Source organism: Mirounga angustirostris, unplaced genomic scaffold (assembly GCF_029215605.1).
Source record: "Mirounga angustirostris isolate CCGP_5_RB_7025 unplaced genomic scaffold, mMirAng1.0.hap1 SCAF_4, whole genome shotgun sequence".
Classification (NCBI taxonomy): domain Eukaryota; kingdom Metazoa; phylum Chordata; class Mammalia; order Carnivora; family Phocidae; genus Mirounga; species Mirounga angustirostris.
In genome coordinates, this window is record NW_026991712.1 from 87,807,005 (window position 1) to 87,818,728 (window position 11,724).

The window sequence follows — 11,724 nt, forward strand, 5'->3', positions numbered from 1 at the left end:
GGACTGGCTGACATTTTTTTTTCTAACAACATGTTATTATAACTGTGATGAAACCCTACTTTCTTCTTTGGAAATTGGCCCTTTTCTCATCTTGTAAAGTGCTACAAGAAGTCTGAAGGGCTTTGTTTTTGTTATAGTTGAACTGTAGCTTAGATGATGAGTGTATATTTCTGGAGTATCCTGGGGCTGATATTTATAAGGAGGCTCTGAAATGAGTGCCCATTGAGAGGATCCTGGGGAAAGCCCCTGCAGCTCTTCTAGGGTTTCTGTGAAGATTAAGTAAGGAGAAGCTTACACTTGCCTTAAAGAGAAAAATAGTTTTGCAGTTAGAAATCATTTGAAAGAGATGGAGTTCCAAGGTAGTATCAGGGGATTCCCAGGTTCTGTCTTTTGTGGGTATCTGCTATTTGTGTTAAAGTGAGAGAGAGGCTGGTGCTCCTTGCAGAAAATGTCACCTTACTCTATTGGAATGATTTTCAGGAGCTACAGGCTTCGCTTTATTGTCTCTACCATTGATCAAAATGTTAAGTGTCTGTAACTTAGAACATCTTCTCACCCATGACCCTCACAATTAGAAATGATCCTTTCCTGGATCAGGGCGTTCTTGGACTTATTCCTAGTTACTAAGATATGAATGCTGAATATAGACTTCAGCAGGTGGCAGAGGAGTGTTTGGATTATTAGATAACAATTTTATACTTTGGCCTGATTAGTATTAAGCATCCTTTTTTTTTTTTTAAAGATTTTATTTATTTGACAGAGAGAGACACAGCGAGAGAGGGAACACAAGCAGGGAGAGTGGGAGCGGGAGAAGCAGGCTTCCCCCGGAGCAGGGAGCCCAATGTGGGGCTCGATCTCAGGACCCTGGGATCATGACCTGAGCCGAAGGCAGACCCTTAACAGCTGAGTCACCCAGGCGCCCCAGTATTAAGCATCTTCTGACTGTGTCACCTCATGGATTATGTTGCTTAAGTCAACAGGTCATCTGTAATTTCTGTAATATTGAGCTGAACTTTCAGGCTATTTTTTATTCTTGGCTTATCAGACACCAGATACCAAGAAGCTGCTGTATTCTCAGAAGGAAGAATTAACAAACACATTATACAAATAATTTTGTACAATGTCATGACTAGTGAGTCACTGCAAGGATAGAAAGCTGTGGGGTCAAGAATAAAAACGCTTGGAAAGAGAATTGTAGCTTGGAGATGGAAATAATGTAGGGTTCAACCTAACAGGGAAAAAGTGGTAGGGGAAAATAGGTTTTTTTTTTTTTTTCCTTTTTCATATTTAGACATAGACAATAGTAGCCAAATACCCTTATGTGGGAGCTTATATCAGTTACAGACCATTAGATTTTGAATTATGATTTGATGCATAATCAAAACAGACAAAAATAATTGTTTGCCAAACATTTATTATTTTTTACACAGTCCAATCATTTCAACAAGAATGTCTCCAAAGTAGTATCAATAGGCCTCAAAGGATTGTGGGCTGATGAGTCTCACCTAAGGGCCTCTAGGAATTTGCCCTTCTGTTCACAAATTTTCCCTTTGCCTCCCCCAAAATGCTGTGATCTCTTATTGGCTCTAGAGCTAAATAGATGTTTACAGGATACTGAGCAGGTTTCCTCTCAGTTAAAATGAACAAAGGTAGTAATAGTCTCAAACTCATCAAAGACTGGGGGAAAAGAACTGAGCACTACAGACTACAGTAGACTGTTTTAAAATTTGAACTCTGGAGTTGTTTGAGAAACATCTTGCTTTTGCTTCATGAGATTTTAAGTGCTTATGAAGTGTGAAAAAAAATCTAATTCAAATTCTAAGTCTTGAAGCTAAATAAAGATACTTCTTTCTGTTAGGGACTGATTTCAGAGGGAATTTTTCTGTAGAAGTCATTCCCCCTGTGCTATTCAAGGGCTGTAAAAATTCAGTCCCCTTGCAGAATCTGTGCTAATTACGCCACAAAAGCGAGTCTATTTGGAGGCAAATATTAATGTACTTTAGGCTCAAGAAGAAATGCCAACTGGAACATTAAAAATATTTGAACTCTCCAAAAGATGGATCAACCATTAAAAAAACAGACCCAGTTCTTTTGAATCTTAAATCATATTATTCTTGTTACTTTTGAAAGCAATAAATTAATGTTCCCCAAACAAAACTCCTTAAACAAATTAAATGATTTATATTTTTAAAAAATGCACACCACATCTGCACCAAAGAGCAAAGACACCCTGCAGTAAAGAATTATTTCAGGAAGAATAAAAGGCAAGAGTACAAGGTACATGAAATGAGTGTAGTTTAAGGTTTTGGAAAAAAAAGATTTTAGAACATCAGAGAGTTCTCCCACAACCAGAAACATTTGAGTCATTTGGTATCCAGTGTTTCTCGTTTTCCTTTGCTGGAAGCTTTGGCAGGTGTCCGGGTATTGGCAGCATCTCTTATGGGCGGTACTGAGATCTCTGCTCTTGGATGTACTCGTACAGAGGGCTGGAGCGCACCGGGACACTGGCAAACTGACGCTTGCTCGGCTCCAGAGCCTGCTGACTGCCCTTGTCTCCTTCCTCCCAGACACCGCGCCGCCTCTGCTCCTCCTCCTGCTGGCGACGCAGCTGTTCTTCCCTTTCCTGCAGGAGCTGCACCTCCTCGCGGAACTTTCTGTCGCGCTGCTGGCGAAGCTGTTGCTCACGTTCCCTCCGGCGAAGCTGCTGTTGCTCCTCGCGGAGCTTCCTGTCACTCTCCTGGCGGCGCAGCTGTTCTTCCCTTTCCTGCAGGAGCTGCTCCTCCGCGCGGAACTTTCTGTCGCGCTCCTGGCGGCGCAGCTGTTCTTCCCTTTCCTGCAGGAGCTGCTCCTCCTCGCGGAACTTCCTGTCGCGCTCCTGGCGAAGCTGTTGCTCACGTTCCCTACGGCGCAGCTGTTCTTCCCTTTCCTGCAGGAGCTGCTCCTCCTCGCGGAACTGTCTGTCGCGCTCCTGGCGGCGCAGCTGTTCTTCCCTTTCCTGCAGGAGCTGCTCCTCCTCGCGGAACTGTCTGTCGCGCTCCAGGCGGCGCAGCTGTTCTTCCCTTTCCTGCAGGAGCTGCTCCTCCTCGCGGAACTTTCTGTCGCGCTCCAGGCGGCGCAGCTGTTCTTCCCTTTCCTGCAGGAGCTGCTCCTCCTCGCGGAACTGTCTGTCGCGCTCCTGGCGGCGCAGCTGTTTCTCCCTTTCCTGCAGGAACTGCTCCTCCTCGCGGAACTTTCTGTCGCGCTCCTGGCGGCGCAGCTGTTCCTCCCTTTCCTGCAGGAACTGCTCCTCCTCGTGGAACGTTCTGTCGCGCTCCTGGCGGCGCAGCTGTTCCTCCCTTTCCTGCAGGAGCTGCTCCTCCTCGCGGAACTTCCTGTCGCGCTCCTGGCGAAGCTGTTGCTCACGTTCCCTGCGGCGCAGCTGTTCCTCCCTTTCTTGCAGGAGTTGTTCTTCCTCTCGGAACTTTCTGTCGCGCTCCGGGCGGCGCAGCTGTTCTTCCCTTTCCTGCAGGAGCTGCTGCTCCTCGCGGAACTGTCTGTCGCGCTCCTGGCGGCGCAGCTGTTCCTCCCTTTCCTGCAGGAACTGCTCCTCCTCGTGGAACTTTCTGTCGCGCTCCTGGCGGCTCAGCTGTTCCTCCCTTTCCTGCAGGAGCTGCTCCTCCTCGCGGAACTTCCTGTCGCGCTCCTGGCGAAGCTGTTGCTCACGTTCCCTGCGGCGCAGCTGTTCCTCCCTTTCCTGCAGGAGCTGTTCTTCCTCTCGGAACTTTCTGTCGCGCTCCGGGCGGCGCAGCTGTTCTTCCCTTTCCTGCAGGAGCTGCTCCTCCTCGCGGAACTTCCTGTCGCGCTCCTGGCGAAGCTGTTGCTCACGTTCCCTACGGCTCAGCTGTTCCTCCCTTTCCTGCAGGAGCTGCTCCTCCTCGCGGAACTGTCTGTCGCGCTCCGGGCGGCGCAGCTGTTCTTCCCTTTCCTGCAGGAGCTGCTCCTCCTCGCGGAACTTTCTGTCGCGCTCCTGGCGGCGCAGCTGTTCTTCCCTTTCCTGCAGGAGCTGCTCCTCCTCGCGGAACTTTCTGTCGCGCTCCAGGCGGCGCAGCTGTTCTTCCCTTTCCTGCAGGAGCTGCTCCTCCTCGCGGAACTGTCTGTCGCGCTCCTGGCGGCGCAGCTGTTCCTCCCTTTCCTGCAGGAACTGCTCCTCCTCGCGGAACTGTCTGTCGCGCTCCTGGCGGCGCAGCTGTTCCTCCCTTTCCTGCAGGAGCTGCTCCTCCTCGCGGAACTTCCTGTCGCGCTCCTGGCGAAGCTGTTGCTCACGTTCCCTGCGGCGCAGCTGTTCCTCCCTTTCTTGCAGGAGTTGTTCTTCCTCTCGGAACTTTCTGTCGCGCTCCGGGCGGCGCAGCTGTTCTTCCCTTTCCTGCAGGAGCTGCTGCTCCTCGCGGAACTGTCTGTCGCGCTCCTGGCGGCGCAGCTGTTCCTCCCTTTCCTGCAGGAACTGCTCCTCCTCGTGGAACTTTCTGTCGCGCTCCTGGCGGCTCAGCTGTTCCTCCCTTTCCTGCAGGAGCTGCTCCTCCTCGCGGAACTTCCTGTCGCGCTCCTGGCGAAGCTGTTGCTCACGTTCCCTGCGGCGCAGCTGTTCCTCCCTTTCCTGCAGGAGCTGTTCTTCCTCTCGGAACTTTCTGTCGCGCTCCGGGCGGCGCAGCTGTTCCTCCCTTTCCTGCAGGAGCTGCTCCTCCTCGCGGAACTTCCTGTCGCGCTCCTGGCGAAGCTGTTGCTCACGTTCCCTACGGCGCAGCTGTTCTTCCCTTTCCTGCAGGAGCTGCTCCTCCTCGCGGAACTTTCTGTCGCGCTCCGGGCGGCGCAGCTGTTCTTCCCTTTCCTGCAGGAGCTGCTCCTCCTCGCGGAACTTTCTGTCGCGCTCCTGGCGGCGCAGCTGTTCCTCCCTTTCCTGCAGGGGCTGCTCCTCCTCGTGGAACTTTCTGTCGCGCTCCTGGCGGCGCAGCTGTTCTTCCCTTTCCTGCAGGAGCTGCTCCTCCTCGCGGGACTTCCTGTCGCGCTCCTGGCGAAGCTGTTGCTCACGTTCTCTGCGGCGCAGCTGTTCTTCCCTTTCCTGCAGGAGCTGTTCTTCGTCTCGGAACTTTCTGTCGCGCTCCTGGCGGCGCAGCTGTTCTTCCCTTTCCTGCAGGCGCTCTTCTTCTTCGCGGAATTTCCTGTCGCGCTCCAGGCGGCGCAGCTGTTCTTCCCTTTCCTGCAGGAGCTGTTCTTCCTCTCGGAACTCTCTGTCGCGCTCCTGGCGGCGCAGCTGTTCTTCCCTTTCCTGCAGGCGCTGTTCTTCTTCGCGGAATTTCCTGTCGCGCTTCTGGCGGCGCAGCTGTTCCTCCCTTTCCTGCAGGAGCTGTTCTTCCTCGCGGAACTTCCTGTCCCGCCTGTTGGCTTCCTTTTGCTCCTCTCGCTTCAGCAGTTCTTCAGCTGGGAATTGCCTGTCGCGCTGCTGCCAGGTCCTTTCTTTTTCTCGCGCTCTCTCCTCTTTCTGTTCATCCTGTAGGGGCCACCGATCCTGCTGGAATGGTCTCTCTTGAACCTGGGAATCTTCCAATTGCCGGATCTTTTCTTCATTCTCTCTGCGTTTGGAGTATACCCTGTGATTACGAACTTCATTTTCTTTTTCTGGTTGCCACTGCCATTTCAGATCACGGCGCTGATCCTCATCGTGGAATTGCCGCTTCCTGTCCAGGCGCTGCAGCTCTTCCTCCTCCAGATACTGCCTGTCGCGCTGCTCGAGCCTCCTCTCCCTCTGTAGCTGCTCATCCTCCCGCTGCAGCTGCTCTTCCTCGCGATACTGTCTCTCCGGCTCCTGGCGCCGCCTCTTCTCGCGTTCCTCTCTCTGCAGCTGCTCTTTTTCCCTCAGCTGCTCTCTTTCCCTCAGCTGCTCTCGTTCAGCTGGCTTGGCTGAACGAGAGTGGCGGCGTCTCTGGCTTTCCTCCTCTGGTTGCCACCTCCATTTTTGTTCGCGGCGCTTCTCTTCCTGGCGTAGCTTCCTCTCCCGATCCTCTTGGAAGCTCTCCTCCAACTGGAGCTGCTTTTCTTCACGGACCTGCTGCTCCTGTCCCCTCTCGAGTTGCTGGCGGCGCTGCAGCTCCTCCTCACGGAACAGTTCCCGCTCCTGCCGCTCCTCGGTTCTTAGCTGTCTCTCCCGCAGCTCCTGCAACGCGGGCCTGGCCGACAGCCTATGGCGGCGCCTCTCGCTCTCTTCCTCCGCCTGCCACTGCCATTTAAAGTCGCGGTGCCGCTCTTCCTCCTCCCTCTGCAAGCGTGCCTGCTCTTCCCGATGCAGCCGTCGTTCACGCTCCTCCCGGAGGGGCCGGAACCCGCGCTGCCATTGGAGGTCCTCCTCCTGCTCCAGGAGTTGCCGCTCGCGCTCCTGGCGCCGCCTCTTCTCCACCTCCTGCTCCTGGCAGTGCCTCAGCTCCTGCCTGCGGGGCCTGGAGTAGACTTTGCTCTGACGAGCTTCTGCTTCATTTTCGAGCTGCCACTGCCACCTTGGGGTGCGGCTCTTGCGCCGATCACCGGCCTCTTCCTGTTCCACCTCCTCCTCAGCCAGCTGCTCCTCGCGCCTGAGCTGCTCTTTCCGTCTCTCCTGTTCCAAGCGGGGCTCCTCCCCCCTCAGCTGCTCGCGTCTCTCCTCCTGCTCGCGCCTCAGCCGCTCTTCGCGTCTCTCTTCCTGCTCGCGTCTCAGCTCTTGCTCCAAGCGCTGCTCCTCGCGCCTCAGCTGCTCTTTCCGTCTCTCCTGTTCCAAGCGCGGCTCCTCGCCCCTCAGCTGCTCGCTTCTCTCCTGCTCGCGCCTCAGCTGCTGCTCGCGTCTCTCTTCCTGCTCGCTCCTCAGCTCTTGCTCCAAGCGCTGCTCCTCGCGCCTCAGCTGCTGCTCGCGTGTCTGCTCCTGCTCGCGCCTCAGCGGCTGCTCGAGTCTCTCCTCCTGCTCGCGCCTCAGCTCTTGCTCCAAGCGCTGCTCCTCGCGCCTCAGCTGCTCTTTCCGCCTCTCCTGTTCCAAGCGCGGCTCCTCGCCCCTCAGCTGCTCGCGTCTCTGCTCCTGCTCGCGTCTCAGCTCTTGCTCCAAGCCCTGCTCCTCGCGTCTCTGCTCCTGCTCGCGTCTCAGCTCTTGCTCCAAGCGCTGCTCCTCGCGCCTCAGCTGCTCTTTCCGCCTCTCCTGTTCCAAGCGGGGCTCCTCCCCCCTCAGCTGCTCGCGTCTCTCCTCCTGCTCGCGCCTCAGCTGCTGCTCGAGTCTCTCTTCCTGATCGCGCCTCAGCTCTTGCTCCAAGCGCTGCTCCTCGCGCCTCAGCTGCTCTTTCCGTCTCTCCTGTTCCAAGCGCGGCTCCTCGCCCCTCGGCTGCTCGCGTCTCTCCTGCTCGCGCCTCAGCTGCTGCTCGAGTCTCTCTTCTTGCTCGCGCCTCAGCTCTTGCTCCAAGCGCTGCTCCTCGCGCCTCAGCTGCTGCTCGCGTGTCTGCTCCTGCTCGCGCCTCAGCTGCTGCTCGAGTCTCTCTTCCTGCTCGCGCCTCAGCTCTTGCTCCAAGCGCTGCTCCTCGCGCCTCAGCTGCTCTTTCCGCCTCTCCTGTTCCAAGCGCGGCTCCTCGCCCCTCAGCTGCTCGCGTCTCTCCTCCTGCTCGCGCCTCAGCCGCTGCTCGAGTCTCTCTTCCTGCTCGCGCCTCAGCTCTTGCTCCAAGCGCTGCTGCTCGCGTCTCTGCTCCTGCTCGCGTCTCAGCTCTTGCTCCAAGCGCTGCTCCTCGCGCCTCGGCTGCTCTTTCCGCCTCTCCTGTTCCAAGCGCTGCTCCTCGCCCCTCAGCTGCTCCTCGCGTCTCTGCTCTTCCTCGCGCCTCAGCTGCTGCTCGCGTCTCTCTTCCTGCTCGCCCCTCAGCTCTTGCTCCAAGCGCTGCTCCTCGCGCCTCAGCTGCTCGCGTCTCTCCTGCTCGCGCCTCAGCTGCTGCTCGAGTCTCTGCTCCTGCTCGCGTCTCAGCTGCTCTTTCTGTCTCTCCTGTTCCAAGCGCGGCTCCTCGCCCCTCAGCTGCTCGCGCCTCAGCTGCTGCTCGAGTCTCTCTTCCTGCTCGCGCCTCAGCTCTTGCTCCAAGCGCTGCTCCTCGCGCCTCAGCTGCTCTTTCCGTCTCTCCTGTTCCAAGCGCGGCTCCTCGCCCCTCAGCTGCTCGCGTCTCTCCTCCTGCTCGCGCCTCAGCTCTTGCTCCAAGCGCTGCTCCTTGCGCCTCAGCTGCTCTTTCCGCCTCTCCTGTTCCAAGCGCGGCTCCTCTCCCCTCAGCTGTTGCTCGCGTCTCTGCTCCTGCTCGCGCCTCAGCTCTTGCTCCAAGCGCTGCTCCTTGCGCCTCAGCTGCTCTTTCCGCCTCTCCTCTTCCAAGCGCGGCTCCTCTCCCCTCAGCTGCTGCTCGCGTCTCTCCTCCTGCTCGCGCCTCAGCTGCTGCTCGAGTCTCTCTTCCTGCTCGCGCCTCAGCTCTTGCTCCAAGCGCTGCTCCTCGCGCCTCAGCTGCTGCTCGCGTCTCTGCTCCTGCTGGCGTCTCAGCTCCTGCTGCAAGCGCGGCTCCTCGCGCCTCTGCCTTTGCAATTGCTCCTCTTGCCGGAGCTCCTGCTCTCGTTGCTCTTGGCGCTCTAGCCTTTGCAGCTGCTCTTCCTCCTGGAGCTGGTGCTGCTCCCGCCTCTCTCGCCTTCGCTGTTGGTCAGGAAATTTCTCTGGCTCCCGACCTTTGCGCCTCTGCAGATACTCTTCCTCCTCAAGGCGCTCTTCCCGTTCTCGCCTCTGCGGCCGCTGCTTCTCTTCCTCAGCGAGCTCCCTCTCCAGTTCTTGCCTCTTCTGCTTGCGTTCTTCCAATTGTCTGTCCTGGGGCTCAAATCTCCTTTGGTCTTCTTGCCTGGCATCTTGTAATGGGTTCTCCTTTCCCTCACATTTGGCCCCCTTCTCATCTAGCCCGGAAGCCTGGCTGAGAGCGTAATAACAAGCTTGAGCCACCTTGAAAACGAACAGGAGGAATTCATTGAAATCGACAAGCCCATTACAGTCGCGATCCAGAAGTTCCAGGATCAGATCTACTGTCTCAGGATCATGTGGTCTCTATTAAAAAAAAAAAGAAAAGAAAAGAAAACAAAAATTTTACAATGTACTATTTACAGTAGTAAACTTTAATACACACAATGAGTATTTTGTAATATGTCGACACTCAGAAGACATTAAGAGCAATTAGAAAAACATCCAGTGTGTATCAAGTCTTGTCCCTATGTAAAATGTGAACACTTCATTTTAAAACATACATTTGTTGAAAATTTTTGTAACTTGTAATTTAATGATCAAAAGAATCCATGTTCTCTTGAGCTGGGTGAATAAGAATGAACTCATGCTCAAGAGAGAAATACAATGAAAATTTATGAAATTTTACAGCAGTCATTTCTGTCTGAAATAGCCAGTACCCCTGTTTTATCGATTTTTATCCCATGTTTGAAAACAGAACAAGACATTTATGTTAACACCATTTTACTAGAGAACAGGCTGATTTTAATTATTAAAATTTGGAAATAAATTTAAGTTTCTTCCAAGTTTAGTTTGATCTAACATGTTTGATGATAACTTCCCATGAACAGTTCATTCACAATGATATTGCCATCAAGTACATGAAATAGTTGTTAGCAACTTCCTTAGTTCTCGGACTACAGTGCCAGCTAAGTACTCAGAAATGAATGGAGGTGGGGGCGCCTAAGTGGCTGGACACTTGGTTTCTGCTCTGGTCATGATCTGAGGGTTGGGGGTTTGAGCCGAAGGGGGCTCCGCACTCAGCACGAGTCTGCTTGTCCCGCTCCCTCCCCCCACACTTGAGTGCATGCAGTCTTTCTCTCCTATAAATAAATAAAATCTTAAAAAGAAATGAATAGGGAAGGTAGTGTAGAGCTGTGATGGTACAAAATGGATATAAGTCACCATTCTTTGCTATGATCTCTCCTGAGAAGAAATTTTATAACCCTAAATCAATAGATTTTCTTTTGTTCTTACCTGAAGGACATCTCCAAATTCCCTTTCAAGGAGGTTCTTCAGGTTTTTCTTGGTTAGTGCTGCCCCATCACAATCATATGAGGCATATTGATTGAACATTTCAGTGATATTGAAGATGCTTCTCAGAAGTGGAGACATTTTTTTTTCCTTCCTTCAAGTTCAAGTAAATCTAGAAGAATAAAGTAGGATTCAGAATCACAACTCTGTTTCTGATCTAGGGGAGGCTTCATCCACACTGTTTCAGTCAGAACAAAATTTACAACAGTAGTTAATTTCAACCTGGGCTTTCAAAACTTTTTATCTTTAAATATTGTACTTAGAAAGGGGAAGACAGATTTTGAGAAATTTCAAGCCAGGAATTATTTTCAGACTATCTTGTAGTCAGCTTTTGATTGTCCACTCAATCTGGATTATCCATATCCTTTCCTTCTCTCTCTTCCTGCTCCCTAGCATAGGTCAGATCAGATAGTGAAGAGTGTAGAAATTTACATTTGATATGTTGTTACTCATAAGTATCTTCCTCTAAAGTTGAATAAAGAGAATAGGTGAAAGCCAAAAGGTAAAGGCAGATTTAAAAGTATCTTAAAGTGGATAGAAGCCGTGTAGATCTAATTGTGGCAGCAAAACATTTGGTGGTAACCAGAAAAATAAAAAGGGAATGTGGATTATTTTCCAACCTTATAGTACATGCATCTATGAGGATAATTCATAAGCCACCAGTTCTAAGAGTAAGCACCACTTCTTCCTAGTCAAAGATGGCATTATAATATTCAGATATAACTATGCAGAAAACAGTGTATATGTTATCTGCATTAACCCAGATATGTTGCAAATACTCAGTTATTGGCTGGCTTCTTTAATTACTTCTCAACTCCAATACCTCAGATGTCATAACTACATGAAGATGGCCCATATTGAGTAGAACCAATATAGAAAGAGTACTGAGGGTTGACGATCTTTTGAGATGGCAGTTTTTAGGAAGAAGAACCCCATCAGAGTTACACATGACATCCTCCAACCCCTGATATGCAAACAAACTTATAGAATTCAAAGCCTTGGGAGAAGAGCCATGTTTCCATTTGAGTGATGGCTTCAGCTATAAGATGGCATGGACTTAGTGGGAGTTTGACATCACTGTAAGATACTGGTCCTTTCTGGCACACAGACCCTCCTCTCCCCCACCAAACATCTACTATAGCTGGAAATGAATCGTACAGAAGAACATGATCCCACTGACTGGGACTTACCCACTTCACCAAAGGAAGTTGAGCCCTCGCTGACACTGCTGGCAAGTGTACTGGACAGTTGGGAGCTGGGCCTTTTATAGGGGATTTAATTGTGCCCTGAAGAGCAACTTGGGAAGGAGACACCCACTCTGTGGGATGGCCTGATTCATTCCTAACCAAGCCCAGCTCCACCTCTGTCTCCATGAAGGACTTGTTTATCTCACTATTTGCTCACGTAGTTATTTGGCACGAGGTTCACAGACCTTGCTTTCTGACAGTTAAGGTACTAGTCCTACCTAACATGAATGGATAGACTATTTGACAGAATCTGTAATTTTCTTAAAGTGCTAAAATTAAGTAAAATAATGAAATAAAGAAATTAGTGTTCAGAATCTTAATTATGACTTCATAAAAAAATAGTAATCTCTAAGCCATTTACAGAGTGGGGTTGAACAGAAACTTTAGCATCAACTGATG

General features: G+C 52.0%; 1 protein-coding gene across 1 annotated transcript; it reads right to left on the reverse strand.

Moving 5' to 3' along the window:
* Positions 1-1,397: 1,397 nt before the first annotated feature.
* On the reverse strand, positions 1,398-10,120 carry TCHH (trichohyalin). Its single transcript, XM_064587517.1, has 2 exons — positions 10,022-10,120; positions 1,398-9,091 (listed from the first exon to the last, which is right to left on the reverse strand). The coding sequence occupies exons 1-2, from the start codon at positions 10,118-10,120 to the stop codon at positions 2,438-2,440; spliced, it is 6,753 nt and encodes a 2,250-aa protein (XP_064443587.1). The 3' UTR covers positions 1,398-2,437.
* Between the last annotated feature and the right edge of the window lie 1,604 nt (positions 10,121-11,724).

What these genes read in the sequence shown, in the direction of transcription:
- TCHH (XM_064587517.1), bottom strand. Translation starts at nt 10,120, where the DNA reads ATGTTCAATCAATATGCCTCATATGATTGTGATGGGGCAGCACTAACC. An exon ending in AATTTGGAGATGTCCTTCAG is followed by an intron (nt 9,092 to 10,021) that starts GTAAGAACAAAA and finishes TTTTTTTAATAG; the next exon opens with AGACCACATGATCCTGAGAC.